The 23,072-nt window shown below is 43.7% G+C and overlaps 2 protein-coding genes across 6 annotated transcripts; one reads left to right on the top strand and one right to left on the bottom strand.

Moving 5' to 3' along the window:
* Positions 1-4,333, bottom strand: RPS27A (ribosomal protein S27a). Its single transcript, XM_083733888.1, has 6 exons — positions 4,241-4,333; positions 4,091-4,155; positions 2,638-2,692; positions 2,191-2,276; positions 650-781; positions 1-185 (listed from the first exon to the last, which is right to left on the bottom strand). Exons 2-6 carry the CDS (start codon positions 4,136-4,138, stop codon positions 36-38), a joined length of 471 nt encoding a protein of 156 aa, XP_083590014.1. The 5' UTR covers positions 4,139-4,155; positions 4,241-4,333; the 3' UTR covers positions 1-35.
* Positions 4,334-4,467: 134 nt separating this feature from the next.
* CLHC1 (clathrin heavy chain linker domain containing 1) lies at positions 4,468-21,713 on the top strand. Of its 5 annotated transcripts, none has more exons than XM_083733447.1 (12): positions 4,468-4,610; positions 6,382-6,649; positions 7,844-8,031; positions 9,426-9,559; positions 9,837-10,038; positions 12,117-12,235; positions 13,287-13,374; positions 15,215-15,321; positions 16,877-17,051; positions 19,002-19,204; positions 19,812-19,991; positions 21,383-21,713. In XM_083733447.1, the coding sequence occupies exons 2-12, from the start codon at positions 6,467-6,469 to the stop codon at positions 21,577-21,579; spliced, it is 1,776 nt and encodes a 591-aa protein (XP_083589573.1). In that variant the 5' UTR covers positions 4,468-4,610; positions 6,382-6,466; the 3' UTR covers positions 21,580-21,713. The 5 variants fall into 5 exon arrangements, with proteins under 5 accessions (XP_083589573.1, XP_083589575.1, XP_083589572.1 ...); XM_083733449.1 differs by lacking the exon at positions 4,468-4,610 and adding an exon at positions 4,675-4,781; XM_083733446.1 differs by lacking the exon at positions 4,468-4,610 and adding an exon at positions 4,679-4,957.
* The last annotated feature ends 1,359 nt before the right edge of the window (positions 21,714-23,072 follow it).

Genomic DNA, 23,072 nt, shown 5'->3' with positions numbered 1-23,072 from the left:
TTCAAAGCAACTTTTATTTATTACAATAGACACATTTACTTGTCTTCTGGTTTGTTGAAGCAGTATGTCAAGCAGCACTTGCCACAGTAATGTCTGTCAAAGTGGCTAGCCATGAATACTCCAGCCCCACATTCCTCAGAGGGACACTCGCGCCGCAGACGGCTGATTTTCCCATTCTCATCCACCTGCAAGAAAGGCTTTAAATCGTATTGCATTTTCCATCTCCCTTGAAAAAAATACAGAAGCTTGACTTACACGGTCCAGACTACCACTGCTTGCAATTTTTAGAAACACCAACTTATCATTTAAGGTTACACGCTCAACCCCGACAAAATTTAGTAGAGTGGGGTGGCCATATTTGTCGTTTAAGCATTAAATGCAAGAAAATAACTTATGCCCCCCACCAACAATTCAGCATAACTAAATGCCCTAACCAGTACTATTAATCAGTTGTGCTCATGCATTATTTCCAAACAGACTTAAAGGTTACACGTGTCACCTGAAGATGGGCTCATGCTGGCATTCTAACTAAATGCAGAAACAGCCATCAGTAGAAAGAATCTGTATCTAGCAAGAACCCGCAAGCTCTTCATAGGCAATTAATTACCGCTGACCCAGTATGTCAATTCCCGCATGAAGTTGCTCTTACCTTATAGTACTTAAGGACAGCGAGTTTCACCTTCTTTCGCTTATGCTTATTCTTCTTAGGAGTGGTGTAAGACTTCTTCTTCCTCTTCTTTGCTCCACCACGAAGTCTCAGCACAAGGTGAAGGGTCGACTCCTAGTTTTAGAAAGCGAACAAAGGACACAAAAATTTTGACAGCTGTAGTCATGCAACTGTGAGAAGCAACTCCCCCTGAAGCCCTCTGCAGACACACCCAAATTCTGTGAATTGTGCTGGATATTGTGTGTGTGAGAGAGAATAATTTATTCCAGAAACAGAGAAGAACAGAGAAGTTTGAAGAAGCAGCAGAAGGCTGAGATTGTTTGATCTATGCAAGGACTTTTTCTGTGGAAACTGTTCTTTGGACATACACAGTGTGACAAGAAGTGCTGATAACAATAGTTCTGTGCAACTTCTTGTGAGTCTCTTGCTTGCGCCTTGCAGTGAGAGAAGCAGAGTGAGTGAGTCTTGGACTCTTGCTGGACTCAAAGCATGCCATGACAACGGCAGTGGTGAATGTCTGTATATATTTACTACCAATACGCATTTATACCTGTCAAGTAAGCTTCTACACTCGACTGAATCTTTATGGCGTCCATGAGTGTTTACTGCCTACTGTGTGTACCTTCAACCCCGAAGACGCTTCCAAGGAAGAAGCTGCATTAAGATGTAACTCTGCAGAGTATTGATACTGGCACACATGCACAGCGAAAGTGATGCAGGACCCAATCCTTCTAAATCATCCATCAGAGGTTGATGGATTGATTCAACAAACTGCTCCAGAATCCTTGGATGGGAAACAGTGTATGAATAGATCTGTAGAAGGTCCCCCAACCCTCCAGAGTAGCTGCAATGGGAATGTAGGGTGCAGGAGAGACAGCAGAAAATTGATCCCTCTCCACTCTGCTGATAGAACTGTTACCATTAGCTGAGCAACACTGCTGGATGCAACCTACTGTGCTTTTCAAATCCAAGTTTGCTACGCTCACCTCATATTTGATCAGGTCAGCACAACTTCTGATATTCGGGATAAGCTAATGTCCAGTATATTCAGTTCACTAAGTTCTTTGTACTCATCTAATTCAACCTCCAGCTTGTTTCTACTAAGGTTCTGTGTGCCTTTAAAGGCAGACAGGTTTAGGTGCTAGAAGGGAAAAGGCATTTTTCATGAAGTCTCCATCTTTAGGAGAAGCCCACAGCCAACTGTTATATCCTATTAACAATGAATATGTGGGACCAATGTCCACCTGCTGCCACCACCTCATCTTGTCTACTTGAAGCAGAATGATTCATCCTACTGGTACAAGTTTACAGAATGCTCTTGCATTTTATGGTTTAGCAAGCACATGGCGTTCCACAATGGGGCTCCCCCCACTGAATCTGACTAGGATTGGGAGAACCCCCAGAACAGGCCAGGTGGAGGGGGGAACATTCTGCCTGGCAAGCTGAAATGTTTGTGCAGACATAATGTTTGTAATAGAGCAACAGTAAATTCCACCCACTGTATTAGAACACTTAGTACATACCTTTTGAATGTTATAATCAGACAGAGTGCGCCCATCTTCCAATTGCTTCCCAGCAAAAATCAATCGCTGTTGATCAGGAGGAATTCCTAATAGAGGAATAATGGTGGAGTATGAATAACTGATTCAGTTATTTATAAGAACCATTTAGTGTGTTTCCATCTATTTATTATCCTTTTGGGGAAAGCAAAATAAGCCTCATTCTACATGTACCCCAATTATACTTGCTAGCTTTTATTTTATTTTTAAATAAAGAAGGCATCATTCCTAGCTGTATCCTGTTTGCTGCAGCATACTGAATTGACCCTGCAAGCATCATTCTATGACCTCCTAGAAGACCAAATTTGATGGGAAAGAACGGTACAGGTAAACAGAATTCTAGCAAGGAAGCTTTACTCCACAGTAGAATAATTTTAAAACCACAAGTTCCAAAACAAAAGCAACACCTACCTTCCTTATCCTGAATCTTGGCTTTGACATTTTCTATGGTATCAGATGGTTCAACCTGTTTATAAAAATAAGTCACCATTGAATTGCTTTATAGACTTAAATAGTTATAAATTCATTATTGCTCCAAATCCAGGCATTAGAACAGTACATGCTCAGTGACTTTGTTTAGACTAGCAATTCTTAAAACACACACAGAGCCATGGACAAGATAATGTTGGTTAACAAACCAAACATTGAGTTCTTCTCATGTTCTCTGTAGCAACATACAAACACCAATCCTGCTCCTGTACTTTTAACAGCAGTTTTAACATACAGGAGACAAAGTTTTTCACAGCACAGAGATAAAATGGTAGAAAAATGTTCTACCATTTTTCAACTGTCTCCCTTGCCATCACCAGGCTAGAATGGAAAGAATACACATCTCCTCAAACCTTTCCTTTCAGCAACAGCAAATAGTAGAGGCAAAGAAGGCTGCTATATTATTCTGCTGCCTGGGTTCTTTGTCCAGATATTATTGTGAGGACATGGGATGGGGGCAAGGGAGGTGATAACAAAGTGCATTCACATTATTAATTGAATTTATATACCGCCCCATACCCGGTGGCAGCGATGGCCACCAATTTAGGCAGCTTTAAAAGCAGATTAGATAAAGACATGAAAAACAAGGGCTATCAATGACTACTAGTCACCGTGCCCACACACCAACTGCACAACCAGAAGCAGCATGCCTCTGAATACTGGGTGTTGCTGGGCAGCATCAAGCTGTGATGGAACTGTTGTGGTCTTTAGTTAACGCAAAAACGGGTGGGTGGGTTACAAGGCCTTTGAGCCCGGAAAAGAGATGGGATAGCCATCTTCATAAATATATCATTCATTCATATATGTATATAAAATACATAAATATATATATAATACATAAATATATCAGCTTGGTCTAAAGACCCAAATCAATGGATTCAAGAAAGGAGATTCTGACCCAACATCAGTTAAGATCTTTCTGCTTGGGAAGTGGTGAGCTCTCCTCCTTCCTTGGAGGTTTTTAAGCTGAGGCTGGGTGGCCATGTCACGGGTGATCTAGTTGAGATTCCTGCATTGCAGGGGGTTGGACTAGATGACCCCCAGGGAACCCCTCCCCCCATTCCCACTCTACCATAGCTGTCAACTTTCCCCTTTTATTGCGAGAAATCCTATTCGGAATAAGGGAATTTCCCTTTAAAAAGTTGACAGCTATGCACTACGATTCTATGAGCCACAGGCTTTCTCTCCCCCCCCCTTTTTTTCCTTTTTGGGAGGGAGCAGGGGGCGGAATGGAACTGCGCAAAACCCGCCATTTCCCTCTAGGCCACAAACTACCGGGAGGGGGAAGAAAGGCCTGGAAGCCCAACTCTGGGGACACGAGGCGAAGAGGCCTTGCTCTGAACCCCTCATATGCTTTCTTTCTTCCCTCCCTCACCTCGAGGGTGATGGTTTTCCCCGTCAGGGTTTTCACGAAGATCTGCATGGCGGCGGCCGTCGGACCTGAGGAAGCAACGAGAGCGAGAAATGAGGCGAAGGAAGGCTGAGGTAAACGGAAAAGCAGGCCCCGCACTGAGCAGCCACTCACCAACGACCCGCTCCCGGAATGGCGGACGCCGGAAAGAGAACCCGCTCGGCCGCGCACGGGGTTTCCAAGGCTGGGGAGCGGAAGGAAGAGAGGAAAACGCTGGCTGAGGAAAGGACTGCAACCCCCGTCGTGCACCGCCGCCTGGAACGTATGAGGAGGTATGACGGGAGCGGTAGTTTTTAAAGGCGGGCGCGTCCTCGGTTGATCCGGTGGCGAAAGGGCTCTTGGGAGTTGTAGGCTTAAGTGGGCACGCGGGGAGGGAGGGGGAGCTACCTTTCCCAGCATGCACCGCTCCGAATCCACCCACGCAACCTGCGCCTTGCTTAGTGATTTAGCTCAGCTTGGTTGCTTGCCGACAGTTGGCTCCTGGGTGAGTCCGCTGGGGCAGAGGGGCGGGGCTAAGGGGCAAAAGGGGCGGGGCCGGGCCGGGCCGGTTGGCAGTTGGCTCCCTCAGCTGAGGGAAAGAAGAGGCGCTTTTCGCGCGCGTTGTTAAAAGGGCCCCAGAGCTCCCTCAGTGTGAGGCAGAAACCCCATTTCCATTGTAATTCTGAAGGACCTCCCCCTTCCACATAATATCCTGGGCCGTATTTATATCAATTTATTGAAGGCATTTCTACACCGCCCATTGACCGAAAATAGGCTCCCAGAGAAGCTTACCAACGTGATCTCTGAGATGGTCCCTGCCCTCAGGTTCACGCAGTCTCCCCTCATAAAAAGGCATGGCAACTTATGAGGAAAGGGGATTTGGTAGGGAGGAGAGGAAAAAGCAAGTGTGGGCACAGATTCTGCTAATTTCATAAACGTTTGTGCTTGCCGACTAGGGAAAAAAGCCTCAAAGTGGCTTATGAAAAAGGCAGAAAAATAAGAAAACCACGTCCATAATTTAAAACACGCAGAGGGTGAAACCTGCCGCAGAATAGACTGCAACAAATTAAAACTCATGCAGACTGTAATCTGGATAACCAAAATGTTTTCCTCAGGCGCCGAAACGAATACAGTGAAGGCGCCTGCCTGGTATCATGAGGCAGGGAGTTCCAATGTGTGTGTGCTGCCACACTAAACAACCTAATTCTTACAGATGTGGCACAGCTCTGGCTTTCTAGAAACGGCAGCTACATCACAGGAAGCTGCCTTACAGAGGAGAATTAGACCAATGGTCTGTCTAGTTCAGTATTGCCTACACAAACTGGCAGCAGCTGGACAGGATTCCTGTCCTGGCCTTAACTGGAGATGTTGGGGATCAAACCTGGGGACCTTCCACACAGTCAGTGGGTCTTGACGGCACTTAGGATCCTCATGGGACGGGGCTGATGGAGTTACACTCCTTCCTCGCTGATCTCCATGGCAGTTTGGCCTATAAAGACCTAATGGATGTGCAAGGTCTGATGAGACAGTTTTGCAAGTATCCCGGTCCCAAGCTGCATAGGGCCTTACCATACCCTCCAACATTTCTCCAATGAAAATAGGGGCATCCTATTCCATAATCAGAATAATTATATTATTTATGCCCCACCCATCTGACTGGCTTGCCCTAGCCACTCTAGGCGGCTTCCAACATATATAAAAACATGATGAAATATTAAACATTTAAAAAGAAACCCTTCTCTATACAGGGCACCTTCAGATGTCTTCTATACTTTGCATAGTTACTTATTGCCTTGGCTTGGGGGGGGTCGCATAACCTCCAACATTTATGCAATGAAAATAGAGACGTCCTAAGGAAAAGCGGAACATTCTGGGATCAAATCATAAACTGGGACAGCTTCTGTAAACCCTGGAAAATGGGGACACTTGGAGGGTTTGACATGCTAGTACCAGGACCTTGAACTTGGCCCAGTAGCAGATTGGCTGTTGCACATCCCAGAAGCATGGTGTTTCACGCTGGCTGTAGTTTGCCCAGCAAGCAAACTAGTTGCTGCAGTCTGCAGTAGTTGCAGCCTTTGGACCAGCCTCACAAAGGACACTGCTACTGCATACTTGCGCAAAGATGAATTTAACATGACTATTCCACAGTGAGATGCTTGATTCTGCATCCAGAACAGCACCAGTTTATCTGCGAATAAATCCCACTGAAGACAGCGAGGCAGGCCAGAAAAGTTCAAAATTATTTTAACAGTGTCCCTGTCACTTTTTTCTTTTAGATTTTGACTGAAGTGTTTTGGTCGAAAGAAACAGCTGAGAATTCTCAACTTCTGTCTGCAGTAGAAGCTTAGCTGCTCCTCTGTCATGAAAGCTGCCAGTGTCAAGGCAAGAAAGTGCTCAGTGTTGCCTCCTATCATCCCCGAGGCGGAGAAGGAATTTCTGGAGAGCATCCAGAATTACATCCACTCAGAAATCGAGAAAGTGGGCTGTACTGAGCAAGGACTGGCTGAGGAGTATTACATAATATACAGAAATGTGTTTGAAATGGTAACCAAGCATTGCTAAGAACATTTCGCTTTTCAAGACAAATGGGTGCGATCTTGGGAGTTTGGGAACGTATTCTGACTTTCACTGAAATCAGTGGCAAAATAATAATGCGCAGCGTTATATAGGACTTCTTAAGTGTGCAAAATGTTTCCCATCCATTTTTACAGCAATTCTTGCAACAACCCTGGAAGGTAGATCAGTAGTATTATCCCCCATATTGCATGTGGGAGGACTGAGGAGATCATAAATCTGCTCTGCATGAAGGAAGATCCCAGATTCAATCCCTGGCATCTCCAGGTGGGACCTGTCTGAAACTGTGGAGGGTCACTGCTCGTCAGTGTAAATGATAATGAGCAAGAGAAACCAATGGCATGGCTCAGTCTGAGTCCACTTCCTATGTTCCTATGAGGCTGAAAAACAGCAGCCAGTCTGGTTCATGGTCCATCCTGCTAGCTACTATCCTGTGATCCGCCCTGAGACCTTTGGGTATAGGACGGTATATAAATTCAATAAATAATAATAAATATCCTGTACCTATTCCCAGTGGCATTTGCCAAGGAATCTACTGGGCCTGCGTTAATCAGTACTAATATGGATATGAACATTTTGCGATTGAGCTAGGCTTCATCATACCGGGCCTTAGTCCTGGAATGCGTAAAATAGCAAAAAAAACCAACAACCACAAACTAAACAGGTGTCTTAGTGACATGTAGCCAGTCCATCAGTGTGGTGTTGGTGGGGAGAGGCATCTACACCAGCCCTTTCTCCACATGCTTGCTTATGGAGAGAAGCTCTTTTTGCACCTATCCCCTTTTCACAACAGATGGGAGGGTGGCTGTCCAATCCTGGCATTCAGTTAAATGTGGGCATGCTTAAGGGAGCTCAACGTAGGAGAGACTTAAGCAGTGAAGACAGCAGGAAGAACAAGCAGTCTCGCTTGTAGTGTAGATTTTTGAGGGGATATTTACTTAGACCTTTTGCAGGTGCCCTAGGAGGTACTGGTGGGCACACTGGGAACCTCAGGCACCACACTAACAAGCAATATCTGCCATATGGAAGGGTGAAGGCTGCTTTGGTCTGACCTGGCAAGGAGGGGTCTTCCAGAGATTTTGGAATGAAGCTTTTTCATAACTTGTGCCTAGTGTGTTATAAAGCAGGGAAAGCAAATGACCAGCCTCTATATTATTGACACAGATAATAGAGCATGCTAATGCGTACAAGAATATCCTCACTACAATCAAGCAGGAATATGATGCCTTCATAGAAGCAATAAAGAAGGGCCAACAGAATGCCTTTTATCTTCATGGGAAATTAAAGATTTTAGCCTGCGAGTCTACAACTCTCATGTATTATAAGAACAGAATTAGTCAGCTGAAAGAAAAGTAAGGACCTCTTTGGCAACTGTTAAGTACAGGAGGTGGGGTGGATGGCCTTTCATAGCATATTTTTGAGCAAGTCTGTAGCACAACAGCATGGACAGCATGGGGTTAAAAACTTTTAACTATGTGCGGTTTAGTGTCCTATTTTTCATGAATCGTGTTTCAGTCTAGTTTTCTGAAGAATATACATTTAAAGTACTCTTAACACCACTTGAACTGTCATGGGTTCCCCACAAAGAATCCTGGGAACTGTAGATTGTTATGGGTGCTAGGAATTATAGCTGGGATTTTTTAGGGTGAGCCTTGCCTATTAAAGTGGTATGAGTGCTTTAAATGTATGGTGTGAAGCCACACAAGAAAATAGTGAAACTGCAACTCTTCAGAGTACAGTGGCAAGCTCTTGGGGAAGAAAAGTCAAGTAAAAGCAGCAAACAATGCTTTCTTTTAAAATTTGGGATGATTTTCCTGGTCTACTTTTAAACAAGCTCTTGACAGTTCTGTCCTGGCAAGCATATTTTTCAGTCAGAGTCTTTGGTGGCTTGTTATTTAGTTTACTGTCTATTGATATGCTTTATTTATAAAATGTCTCTCCCCTCCCCCCCCAACCCCCTGCTCTTTATTGTTTTTAATCTGCTGTGGGTTGGTTTTTTTTGGTAAGTTGTCTTGAATAGGACATTCCTATTTCCATCGGAGAAATGTTGGAGGGTATGTAAGGCAAAGGAATGCCTCCATATAAGAGCCTTTGTAATTTATAGGCCTGTGGACTCCATGTTTGTGGGTTCCCCCGCAACCACTGTTCTGTTTGATTAAGTAAAGTTGCCTCAGACATCCCATTGGTGTACTTACTGAAGAAATCCAGCACAGGGCAAAATGCAGACCTCCAAGCTTCTCTGCCTGACCCTTGGAACTGTCCTGAGGCTGCTCTCCTCACCAGTGCTTTTTTCAGGGGGGACGCATACCCCTAAACATTTTGTGAATCTAAGTTTGGCCTCCTTGAGGGGCAGTATTTCCATATGAGTAGGAAAATGAGAGCACCCCTAAACATTTTTTTAAGAAATAAAAGCACTGCTCCTCAATGTCCCTGTCCTCCAATCTCCTCTAGTCCTTTTCCCTGGCAACAATATGCCCTTGAACAGAAATAATGCTCCTTTGCTTGCCTGAATCAAGAGATGTGTATGTAGAAATCTCTGGTTTTGCATGATTGAAATTTCACCTACTGTGCAGAGGTAAGAGTAACAATTATTCCCCCTTCACTTTTGCCTCTGGCCCTGCCCATCATTGCTATGTGGCCCCCACAAGGTGGCACATGTCAGAATGGGTGGGGGTGTCTTTGAACATGAAAGCCACTTACACAAGAGAGGCTGGATTAATGTTTCAATGACTGTTTCTTTTCTCAGGATAAAAACAGTTGAGAAAAATTCTGAAAGAATCACAAACTTGATACAGAAAGTAAGAGCATTAAGGCAGACATCCTCTGCAAAAGACTCTCCAATCCCGACCAAGACAATCAACCCTGCCATCCTCATTCCAGGTGAGAAGCAGCTCTCTTTAATATAGCAATCAAGTTTCTCTTAAATTTGGAGCATGAGCTGGCCATAGTTACAGACTTTTCACTTATGTCTTGTGGATTTCAATGAAGGAAAATCAAGTAATGCAATTTAGCTGTCACACTTGACTTTGAGTAAACTGGATTTAATGAAAAATGACCACAGCTTTGATTTTGTTTTAACAAAGTTGAATTTCCAGGTAATCGGTGTGCTATCACAGCTGCGAGTTCACCGGAACTTATGCTCCTCCTTTCCCAACAGGCATCAGCATGAAAGATTCTCTCGACATCAATGCCCTTTCTGTCCACCTGGCTCACCTCCAACAGAGGGTGAGGGACCTGAAAGAAGACATGTTGACAAAGTACATCCCCCTGGAGAACACTGTAGACATTGAAGAGGACCTCAGCCATGCCCTTATCCAGCGAAATGAGGCTGAAAAACAGAATGAGCTGCTGAAGTTTTGGTATAATGATCCCCCTTGCAACATGAAATTTACCTTGTATTTAAAAGAGCTCTGCAGGGTATTATTTCTTTCAACCTCTACCACACTCCTCAATTTTGGAGCTGCAGTAGCAATGCAGTCCTCTCTAGGTACAGACCTCATAATCAGGCTGGATCATGGCTTAGATCCCAGAGGTGGAATGCCTAATACGGTCATACCCTGTGTTGCGTCTGCTTCATGTTGCGTCTTTTTGCATTATGTTCCGTGGCAACCCGGAAGTATCGGAACGGGTTACTTCCGGGTTTCACCGCTCGCGCATGCGCAGAAGCGCCAAAGCATGCCTGTACAGACGCAGTACTTTGAGTTGCGGGCATTTTATGTTACAGATGGGCCTCCGGAACAGATCCCGTCCATAACACGAGGTACCACTGTAGTTATTAATTCAACCTCTGGTACGCACAGACACACACAGAGTTGTTATTTTTTTTACACGTCTATTTACAGTCAAACCTTGGTTCCCAAAAGCCTCTGTTTTGGAACATTCTGGCTTCCGAATGCCAAAAACCCGGAAGTAATTGTTCCAGTTTTCGAACATTTTTCGGAAGCCAAACATCTGATGTGGCTTCTGCTTGAGTGCTCCTGCAGCCAATCAGAAGCTGTGCTTCGGTTGTTGAACATTTCAGAAGCCGAATGGGCTTCCGGGACGGATTACGTTCAACAACCGAGGTTTGACTGCATTTGTATCCCACCTTTTCTGCCAGAACTCAAGGAGGCACACAAAAATTAAAGCAAATACAGATAAAATGGACAGAGCTGAAAACATAGAAAGGGTTATCTTTCAAAGGCAATTAAACCACCTGAGGAATTAATGTTAAAAAGTATCTTCTAGAATGCAGATAGTAAAAAATAGTACAGAGCCCTTTCCTTAAAAACCAGTCAGTTCCTAAAAGCTTGCTGGAATAATAATAATAATAATAACGCTTTACCTGCCAGTGGGAGGATAACAAGAAAGGGAGACAATGTAGCTTGCCTAGGAAGAGAGTCCCAAAGACTAGGAGCAGCCACTGAGTAAGTCTGTCCTGCATCTTCACCGGGTGTGCTCGTGAAGGTAGTAAGACTCCCTCTGAAGATTGCAAAGCCCATTTTTGGGATGCGGTTGGCACTGTGGGTTAAACCACAGAGCCTAGGACTTGCTGATCGGAAGGTTGGCAGTTCGAATCCCCGCAATGGGGTGAGCTCCTGTTGCTCGGTCACTGCTCCTGCCAACCTAGCAGTTCGAAAGTACATCAAAGTGCAAGTAGATAAATAGGTACCGCTCTGGCGGGAAGGTAAATGGTGTTTCCATGCCATGCACTGCTCTGGTTCGCCAGAAGTGGCTTAGTCATGCTGGCCACATGACCTGGAAGCTGTACACCGGCTCCCTTGGCCAATAAAGCGAGATGAACGCCACAACCCCAGAGTTGGTCACGACTGTACCTAATGGTCAGGGGTCCCTTTATCTTTACAGATAGCTTTGACCTAAGCCATATAGTTAGGCTAGTACCAGGCAGATGGATCAGTAGTTCTCAATTAGAACATAGTGACATTCATTTCATTTAATGGGGAGGACCAACAGCACTTAGGCCCTGGTTCAGTTCCCCAGCATCTTCTTGTCAAACAACCTCTGCTAAATCCAGCACCTCTCCAGCCCTGTTCAAAGGAGGTTTGGGTTGGTCTCTGTTAGAAACTAGCCATGAGTATTACTAATTTACAAATTATGACAATGTGTTTATCTTTGCATAAAAAAATTGGAGAGAGATAAGGATTTATACAGAGATTTATAGATCTATAGATATATTTGTACACATTACTTGGCTGGAGAACTGCATTTCAGTATTCAGATAATCCCAAATTGTGAGCCACTTGATGAAGGAACATGCAGTAGGAAAGGTCTGTAGCAAAGAAAACTCAAGTCCTGTGTTTTGAAGACTAAAGGGAGCAAGATGATAAGAATAAAGGTGTGGTTGGGGGAAAAGAGAAAGAGGAAGAATCACTAACAAGAGCCTTTTGATGAGCCACAGCCAGGCAGCCAGTTTCACGCACTATTCTCTCCTTTGTAGCTTTTATCGACTATCACAGTTTGTCAACGTTGTGACTATCTGGGAGAGTTCAGACAGGAGTTTAGAAACCTTGCACCAGCTCATCTTTCAAATGATAGAAAATGAGAAACTTTCAAAAGGTAAAATATACGAGTTCAGATTTTGCCATCCAACAGCAAGCCATCAAAGGAGGACAGGGAAGAACATTTGTCTGTGATGCATGCTGAAACAATTGATCCATGTGGCAACCAGCAATGCTAAAGTTCCCTTTCATTTTTAAATTATTTGCCAAAGCAGGGCTTGCCTTTTGCCCATTATCTTCCCCTTATGCCAATCTTTCAGCCCCCTGATCCGTTCTAGCTCATTCTTCCTATCACATGCAACACTGCTGCAGTTCCTCTTCTTGCTGTCTGCTGAGGTGAAACTGCATAATTTATGTAATTATGTAACTTATGTAAAATAAATTTGTCATTATGTTATTCTGCCCCATTCATTTCGCTGCAAAGGAAACACTGTGCAAATGAGAGGAAACATAATCAATTATGTATCATGTGCAGATTGAAGAAAACAGCCGATTGTATTCACTGGATTGTTTTTGCTTCTGGACACATGGGACAAATAAGAGAACATGGGCAACTTCTGCTCTCATTTCTGTTTTCATTGGAATGCTCCGGCATCATTATTTGTCAGTTTTCAAATTTATATCTCTGGAGAATTCTGACAAGCTACACCTTATGCTCAAGCTGATTCCTTTCCTGCACTCTTTTCTTTGACTCATGTGCTAGCAAATCCTTTCCTGAAGCACCCTAACTTCACCTTTCATGTTCCATCGTCTCCAGCTGACCTCCCCTTACTTCTCTACTACATCCAGTCCACACCTCTCATTCCTGTCTTTCCTGCCCACTGCAAACTGTAAGCCTTTTGAACAGAGACTATGTCACTTCTGAATGCTGCACAGTCTTTGGAAAACAGCTGGCGATGTCTTTGGGCACACATTCGCTATTGGCCAAAATTAGTTTAACAGACCTTCCTCTCCCCTGAGAACCCCGGGAAATGTAATTCTGTGGTGCAGAGTAGAGCTCTCTAAACAGAATTCTCAGCACTTTCACCAAACTACAAGAAGCCATATCATTTAAGGTAATACTAAAAGTGATGTATGGTAACTTGCTATGGGTGGCTTTCTCTATTCAGATACACTTGCCAGCAGCATTTCCAGCGTATTTGAACATGACCCCAGCAAAAGCAAAGAGGCTGAAGACCTGATTGAATACATTGAAAGGTAAGGCGATGGAGCATGCCCTTTAGTCTGTGCCCGCCACAACTAGCACATCAAGCACATTGCGGTCATTAGACTCCTCGACTGAACAGAGAGCAGCAGTACAGTGGAGATCTTCTGACAGCTGCAGCAGTGGGCACAAGCAGTCTCCCCGCTCCCCTCTGTGACACATTCTTGGTGTGCAGATTGTGGGAACATTAAGGAAGGTAGGAGAGGATATATTGTTTTGATACTATCCTTCCTCACTCACGCTAGTGAGTAAACAGCAGAGCACATTCCCTTTGCAACATATTGGAAGCAAGTTGATGATTCATTAGAATCCTTTAATTAAGCAATCCAGTCTGGATTGTTCCTGGTACGTTTTCCCTTTATTTCCCCCTTAAAATAATAATAACACGACACAGTCTTCTTTAAAAGTAAGAATAAAGTTTTACTCGCATTCAGTTCACAGCAGTAATGTGAAGGCATGCTTTATCTTGTGGTTACAGTAAAAAGAAGTCTGAGCTACATCTCAGACTTTCTGCTTGTGGGCTACAACCTACGTGAAGGTTGAGCCATGCGCTGGCTAAGAGCCACAAAACTCTAAAAGTAAGAGACTAAGAGTTCAAGAGAGAGATGGTTGTGTGGCCAACCCTTTTATCTGGTCAGTTAGGGTCATCTACCTGGTCACACACGGGGAGGAAGCTCCACACAGGTATGACAGGAAGTCCTCCTTGTCTGGAGCCACATTCCCTTGTGTGCCCATTCTAGGCAACAGGAAAATGTTGTACTTGACTGCTCTAGTAATAATACATCCCACACAGATGGGGACATGGCATACACAGGGAAAAACAGAACTGGGGAGATGGAGCAGGAAGCAAAGAGCATCCCTTACCAGTTGGCTGTGCCAAACAGAACTGCTTCTTCTACTCCTTAATACACAGAAGTATTTGAGGGCCAAAGTTAGTCATTAGCATGGGCTGCCCCAGAGATCTTGGATAGGCAAGACACTGGGAGAGAATAAGGTCAGGAATTGATGTAAGCTTATGAGGAAAATGGAGGTGCAGGGAAGGAGAGAAGCAAATGGTGTCTTTGGGCAAGGGTTTGCTGGAGAAATGGATTCTTAGGAGAGCCATAACCAAAAAGACTAATGGAACCAGAGAGATGGTTTTCTCTTTCTGTTCAGATGAGAAAACGCCATTTCACTGTTTCACTTCCCTCTTACTTCTCCACGGCCCCCTCCCATTTATTTAACATCCACACAAAACCTCAGAGTGGGGTTATTCAGAGGCCCTTCTTCGTGTGCCTCCTCTATGAGAGGCCTGGAGGGTGGCAATACGAGAACGGGCCTTTTCTGCAGTGGCTCCCTATTTGTGGAATGCTCTCCCCAGGGCTTCTTGCCTGGCGCCTTCATTACATATCCTTAGGTGCCTGGCGAAGACATTTCTCTTTAACCAGGGGCTGATTAACATTTTATGTCCTTTTTAAATGGGTTTGCAGGAGGGTTTTTTGTTTGTTTGTGTTGGTTTTTATTATATATTTTATGTACTCATTTTGTATTTTTATGGTGTGAATTGCCCTGTGGGTGGTATACAAATTGAATAAATAAAACAGATAAAAATGGGGTCAGCAGGCTGGAAAGAGATGGTTTGCTCTTCACCACAACTGTCTTGCTGTGCACAGCAACATAGCAAGAGCATGAAAGAAGAGCATCTTGCTATGTATTTCTAGTTTGACTATCATACCCATGTTACACAGCTCCTGGGCTTGTGTCTAGCTAGTGTACATCCACTGCCAAGCATGGAATTGTTTTCGCATCCACTGCCTGTGCCTTTCAACCTTTATGTTCTTTAACCTGTGCCAGGTTCAATGAATTGTTTTCCCGTAGTCAGTTTGAGGCTGCTGCAATATATGCAGCAAACTGTCCAAGAGGAATCCTCCACAATGAAGAAACCATGGAGAAATTTAGGGGTATGTATGTATGTATGTATGTATATGAGTTATTAGTCACTCAATAGATATACTGTATTTTTCGCTCTATAAAGCAAAATAAGATGCACCAGACCACAAGACGCACCTAGTTTTTGGAGGAGGAAAACAAACAAAAAAAAAATTCTGAATCTCAGAAGCCAGAACAGCAAGAGGGATCGCTGTGCAGTGAAAGCAGTAATTCCTTTTGCTATTCTGGCTTCTGTGGTAGCTGTGTAGCCTGCATTCGCTCCCTAAGACGCACACACATTTCCCCTTACTTTTTAGGAGGGAAAAAGTGAGTCTTATAGAACAAAAAATATGGTATATATAAGTTTCTAAACTGCTTACAAAAAATTATTAATAAGGCATAGCATAAAAGCAAATGAAACACATTGCAGTAATAATTTTAGTGACCCATAAACAGATCCAGCAAAATAGCAAACCTTTAGGAGCAGAAACCAGCAATAAAAAGCACATTTACCATAACCTTTTAAATACTTGGATGAAGAGAGAAGTTTATGTCTGGTGCTGAAAGGATGTTAATGAGGGAGATCCTTGGATGTGGTCTTTCTCCCTTGCAGTTTCTTAGATCAGCTAACTTCCTCTAGCCGTGTTGTTTCTTGTAGCACAAACCACTTAAAGCACCTTAACAACTAACATTTATTAGGTATGAGATTTCATGGACAACACTTCCTGCATCTGATAAAGTGGAGTCTAGTCTACAAATGCTTATGTCATAATACATTCATTAATATTTAAGGTTTATATGACTTTCCTGTTTTAGATCAATCAATATAGTGCTCTGAGTAGCATAATTAGTATGTCAGGTTAGACTATTTTTAAAAGAGTGCAGAGAGATACTCTCAGTAGCAGACACTGAATAGCCAACCTATCAGGGATGCTGTAGCAGAAGATTTTCTGCACTGGAAGGGGCTTTTGAGGTACCTTTCAATTTTCTGATTCTGTAAGGTACTCCAAGACTCTGACAGCCAAACAGACAGAATCAACCAAAAGAGCACCCTAAGTAGTTGCATTAGTGTAGCAGGTTAGAACATTATGGAGATATATTTTCTCAGATTTCTTTACACCTGAAGTCTCATCAAAGCCTGTAGTATTAAAATGCAATTTTTTAAATATTCCTGGTTGCTACCTTACTTTGTGATTGCGCTGGATAAAAAAATTAAAACTGATAGCTAGCTAAATATATTTGTCCCTCTGTCCTTTTAAACCCACCATTCCTCACTTTCCACAACCTGTTTCCCCCCTCCCCCCTCCTCTCTGAGATTTTCCTCATTTCTTTAAATCTTAACAGCCCTAAGATCAAGCAGTTATATAAATCCAAGGTTGGAATTAAGGCTCCCTTAGTGGAGAATCTGAACTGAGGAGGAATCAGCAGTGCAGAGAAGAAAAATGACCAAGCAAAAGCATGTTGTTGTTGTTGTTTAGTTGTGTCCAACTCTTCGTGACCCCATGGACCAGAGCACGCCAGGCACTCCTATCTTCCATAGCTTGCTTAATTTTTTTTAAAAAGAAACTTACTGACTTCCCCTTTCAGGTGTTGGCCCAATCAAAGGGAAGGTTCTCCCTCTGCTCATGTACTGCGAAGCTCTAATAAGCACATGCATAGCTACTAAGCAGCCACTTTCAAGCCATTTGGTAGCTGAAGCCATCCAGTGTGCCTTAAATGAGAAACGGTTAGACCTGGTGATGCACTGGGTCACCATGCACAGGTAAGTGGCCACTCAGAGCATCCAAGGAGGGTTCATAGCTCAGTGGTAGAGCATGTGCTTTTTATGCTGGAAAGCCCTCTGGGGAGCCACTGAGCCTCAGAGTAGGCAATCCTGGGCCACAGGCCCATTCAGAGCTTGTTTGAAGCCTGGGGGCAGGAGTCTTGTTCTTACCATGACAGTCTAGCAGGCCCCTGGCTCTCCTTCCCCACAGCCATCTTAGCCCTCTGAGGCCCGGGTCAAGTGTGTTAAGTATAATTGTTTAATTGCACATTGAAACAGAAAATCACACTTTATGTGTATTGCTAAAAGGGCATGGGAAATTCCATTGAGCTGTACTAGGAGCTCTCTAAGTGCCACCAGGTTGACAATTACCTGTTGATGTCTACCTACTGGCTCTCTTACATGGTGTTTAACTTTACACCACATGGAAGGGATATTCAGTTGCAAATTGCCATTTTGAGGGTGCCTTTTGTTCTCTCAAGCCACCGAAGACAAAGGTGTGCTAATGAAGTCTCTCTCTCCTGGAGAGAAAACAGCTCCAGGCTGTAATGGAGGCTGTGGAGATAGACAAACCTTTGATTTCAGGCCCATTTGGTATGCAACTATTTGGATGTACAGTGGTACCTCGGGTTACAAACACTTTGGGTTTACAAACTCTGCTAACCCGGAGGTAGTACCTCAGGTTAAGAACTTTGCCTCAGGTTAAGAACGGTTTCAGGTAAAGAACAGACCTCTAGAACAAATTAAGTTCTCAACCCGAGGTACCACTGTATCATTTTTTGTATTTTTATCTGTTTGAAGAAAATTCTTTTAGTAAAGCTTTGAAACCATATTTTGGGTCTGGACAATTTTTATTGCAAGAGGAACCAGTTTTTAATTCATCCTATTGCTTCAAACTGCACAATATTAATATCTGCAATAAAGTATACTTGGCTGCCCCACATTCTGCACAGGTCTGCTAGGCCATGCGAACCAGTGATCTGGCTCCAAAGAAGGCAGATCCAGATGTGTTACTGATGCTCCCGCTGATTGTTCTCAAAATGTGAAGAGTTAACTCTGAAACTGAGGCAGCCTGGCTCTGTCAGACCCAACTGCATTGGGGCTGAGCACAGGAGGAGTCACCTCTGTTTATTTTTTAGGGACACGGGTGGCGCTGTGGGTTAAACCACAGAGCCTAGGGCTTGCCGATCAGAAGATCGGCGGTTCGAATCCCTGCGACAGGGTGAGCTCCCATTACTCGGTCCCTGCTCTTGCCAACCTAGCAGTTCAAAAGCACGAAGTGCAAGTAGATAAATAGGTACTGCTCTGGCGGGAAGGTAAACGGCGTTTCCGTGTGCTGCTCTGGTTTGCCAGAAGCGGCTTTGTCATGCTGGCCACATGACCCGGAAGCTGTCTGCGGACAAACGCGGGCTCCCTCGGCCTATAGAGTAAGATGAGTGCACAACCCCAGAGTCAGTCACGACTGGACCTAATGGTCAGGGGTACCTTTACCTTTACCCTTTACAGGCCAGGATGAGAAGAAAGTGAGGCAGAGGCAGCATGCGGGTGGCAGTGGGGGAGCAAGCAGATTTGTGGTCAACAGGAAGCACCTGAGCAGAATCTCAGAAGTTACTTTCCCAGCATGGGAATCATTTGGGTAATGCTCAAACTCCTGGAATGTGCAGAGAGTCCTACACCAACATTGCCTTATGAGCAAGACTTTTCTCAATTCCTTGTTTTCTCTTCCTGTTCCTTTCTTTTTTTACTTTGCATCACTTAGATTATAAATTGTTATTGTATTATTATTATATTTTATATTAGTTACTCTACCCCGCCACTAAGTCTAAAGTCAAAGTGAGTTCCAAAATGATCCTAGGTATCATTATTTCAATTATTCCACATTGAAATCCTTCACAATACCCCAAAGCCTGATAAGTCCCTAGAATGTTTAATTGCTCTTGTTTCCCCTAGACTGGCATTCTGTGAGGAAGCCGGCGATGCAATCTTCAATTATGCACAGATGGATAAGCACAGTGAGTCCCAGTGCTACGCTTTGGCTCAGATTGTCTACCTTGAATGTGGAGCGCACAAAAAAGCCGCCCTGTGCTTGTGCAAACAAGGACAGATCTACGGAGCCATGGATTACCTTCAGCAATGCAAACACTTTCCAAGAGGTAGATTCCCAAGCCTTGTTAATTTATATCTCACTGCAACCACGACAGCAGTGAAATTAACCAAAGACCTGTTTAAATCTTAATCATCTTCGAAAAGTGGCGAGTGAAAGAGCCTAATGAGCATCCTCAATGAGAAAGTTGCTTCAGGATGAAAACAGAAATTGGGCTCTGGCGGCATGGCAGCAGAAGGCCCCATTAGCTAAAATGGTGCTTCAGGTTAAGAACAGTTTCAGGTTAAGTACGGACCTCCGGAACGAATTAAGTACTTAACCTGAGGTACCACTGTATGTTGAATGAATAAATGCTTCTCAGCCATCTTCAAACACTTTTGCAATGCTCTGTGTGTGAGAAAGAGAAAGTGATTATGGCTCTTCCCCTCTCTCTATTGCTTATGGTTTGAAACAAGCATTAGCTCTACATGGAAAATAGTTCATTTGCTGTCCATCCATGTGATCCTAAAGTCCATCTTGCCTTTTTAAATATGGTAGATCTCTGCTTGTCAGCAAAGAACTGGAGACACTTTGTGCACCTCGTGCCCCACTTACTGGCATGATTGATTGTATTGTTTTCAGATGGTCTTTCTAATGTAATTCCTGTTTGGTTTCAGAAGACTATATCTTCCTACTGCAACATTGCCCAAATGTAGAACTCATGCGCTGCCTAACTCAAGAGTGGAATGGGCATCCACCCTTCTTGTCCCTCGGGGAAACAGTCCTGACACTCATCGACACGGAACACAAAGTCATTTGCGTACGATTGTTGGAAGATATTTCCAAGGAAGGCAGGGGTGAGCACAGCTGGGGTTTTTTCAGTAGAAATGTCACTGCATGTACTTGCAATTTATCCCATATCTACAGGCACCTGTACATTGCAGGTATGTTTGGCCTCACAAGGGTAAGTAGTGGATGGGGACAGGTGGAAGATTTTAATCAGGAGCAGGGCCCCCTCTCAGCTTCAATTAAACTTTTAAAAACAAGTGAGAGATCTGATCACAGGTCTCCCACTGCCATGTCTGTTTTTGGCCTTCATACCATGGGCTTCACTTGTGGCACACTTGTCCAAAATACTGGCCACCAATGCTATACGCCAAATTAACAGCAGTTAAGATCATGTTTTTGCTTCCAAGATCCTTTAATTCCCTGGATGGTGCCCTCTAGATGTTTTGGAGTCCTGACTCTCATCAGCCCAAGCCATTGTAGTTCAAAAAATTTGGAAGACACCAAGTAAACCACAGAGCCTAGGACTTGCCAATCAGAAGGTCGGTGGTTCGAATCCCCACGATGGGGTGAGCTCCTGTTGCTTGGTCTCTGCTGCTGCCAACCTAGCAGTTCGAAAGCACGTCAAAGTGCAAGTAGATAAATAGGTACTGCTCCGGCGGGAAGGTTAACGGCGTTTCCTTGCGCTGCTCTGGTTCGCCAGAAGTGGCTTAGTCATGCTGGCCACATGACCCGGAAGCTGTACGCCGGCTCCCTTGGCCAATAAAGCGAGATGAGCGCCGCAACCCCAGAGTCGGTCACGACTGGACCTAATGGTCAGGAGTCCCTTTACCTTTACCTTTTAAGTTGGGGAAAGGTGCTTTAATTGGATATGTGATGCAGATGTTCTACTAAACGTGATGGATTAACTCTGTTGCTTTTACTCAATTAGCTAATCAGTTAACATCCTTTCATAGAGGACAATCTGACTAAAAAGTCAGCATGTTTAACCTGTGACTAAATGCAGCAATTATTTATGGCTTCATTTTACCCCAGCTTTAAGATTTAAGCTTTGAAACATAATATTAACATGAATGCCATTGTTCTAAAGACCTGCTCTACCTTGGCATCTTACCTCTGCTGGGACATAGTTCAACCTTGCAATCCAACCTATGTTTCCTCAAAAGTCAGTCTGAGTCCAATGGGGCTTGCTCCCAAGAAAACATGCATAGGTTGCAGTTCATCAGTGCAGACCTCTGTGATGTTAGGTTACAATCCTTTGCATACTATTTTGGGCGAAACCTTAAGAATGCAAATTTACTGAGAGTAAATATCATCAAACTCAGTGGGGCTTCTTCATAGACATGTATAGATCGCCCTGTAATGGTATGCCTGTTTCTGTTTTTTACGACTCATGATTCAAGCAGAAAGGAAAAGCAGCAAGACTTTGTTTCACATTTTTCTTTGTTGAATGTCCTTACAGATGTGCTGGAACAAATGATTGTAAAGGATAAAGAATGTAATGTGGATGGCTGGAAGGAAATAGCTGAAATATGTCAGAGTATGAGGAGAGAAAAACTATCCAAGTTTCTTATCACGATCCTGGCTGCCCAAGCAGGAGTGGTTGAAATTCCTGATGGTGCAGAGGATGCCAAGTTAATGGAACACGTTTTCTGGTAATTTCCCTGCAAATCACACGGGGGAGCTCTTGGCCTCCAGAGTCACTTCAACTGGGTGAAGACTCAACAAAACCTGACTTGTGAATGTGCTTTCTTCTTAGAAACAATAACATATTAAACACCTGGGTGCCTGTCCTTATTGGGAGAGATGTTTGTCATGGGAAAATATGACTGTGTTGTTTGAAGTCTAAACAAAAAAAATTCCTTCCAGTAGCACCTTAAAGACCAACTAAGTTAGTTCTTGGTATGAGCTTTCGTGTGCATGCACACTTCTTCAGATACACTTGTTTGAAGTCTGTATTTGATTTGGTTTTGGATACCATCGTCCTTGTTTCACATAAGACTTGTTCCAGAAGGGTAGCTGTGCTAAGTGTGTTTTAGCAAAAAGCCTGGGGCAGGTTTAAAGACTCTGTTGCTAGTAGTTCATGGTCATGGAGTTTCACGTTCATACTAAAATTATTTTCACTTCATTTCTCCTCTAATTTCATTTTTGTCACCCAACTTTTTCTGCTTCCGAAATAGTTTCTGCCCACATGACTTGGTCTATTTTTTCAAATTGAAAAATTCCATATTTGCACAATTGCACCTATGCCACTGGGCCGAGTGGTTGAAATGCTCCCACCCTCCCTCTCACATGCACACAATACCCACCCCAAAAGACTTATTCAGGGCCTTCCCACATGCCATACAGGGCTAACATTTGGTGTGTGTTTCCTTTATTTCTCCAACATCTCTACTCCCAGGTAGTCAAAACAACAAAAAAAACCTTCCAGTAGCACCTTAGAGACCAACTAACAGGTAGTTAGGATTGCAGACGTAATTTATCAGAGAAGCTTTTTATAAGAAAATGTAGCCAGGATCATTCACTTGTGAAGGGGTTGTTGTTGTTAAAAAAAAGCAGACTCCAGCCAAGTAAAGTTAATACCTGATTTTTGGAATATAGTTGTCACTGCCAAAAAGCATGGCAGTTATTCCCAAAGGCTTAATTTTTGCTTTGGGACTCGTATATATCTTTCTGTATGTTTAAAATTATGGCCATAATAATTTTTTTGGGGTGACAATTTTATTGTTTTATCTTTTTCTGTAAACCAGTCTCTCAGTCAATCTCGCAAGGTTGTTCTTGTGAGTGGACAGGGAGAACCATACAGCCCACCGTGACCTTGCACGAGGTGGCGTATAAATGCAAAAAGTAAAAAAATTAAAATAAAGGGCCGTCCCTCTTTGCATGATTTCCCTCTCCCCTTGCCCGGCTTCTCTTTGGACTCATGAAAATATTGCAAGCAAGAGCGGTCCTGAGCATGTGCAAACAGCACTTTTTCTTCAGTAACTGCAGCCAGTCCTGGCACATTGGGATTCAGTGAGGAGGACTAATCCCTAGGTGAGGAGGCTGGGCAAATCGGAAGTCACTTGAAGACACCCACAATACATTTCTTTTGGAAACCCGAGCACCAAGTTTACCCTGTCTCCATTTCTGCTGCTGCTTCTTTTTCCTCC

The sequence above is a fragment of the Podarcis gaigeae genome (genome assembly GCF_964106915.1).
Source record: "Podarcis gaigeae genome assembly, chromosome: 3".
Classification (NCBI taxonomy): domain Eukaryota; kingdom Metazoa; phylum Chordata; class Lepidosauria; order Squamata; family Lacertidae; genus Podarcis; species Podarcis gaigeae.
Note: the sequence above shows the minus strand (reverse complement) of the source record. Positions and strands in the feature narration are given on the sequence as shown.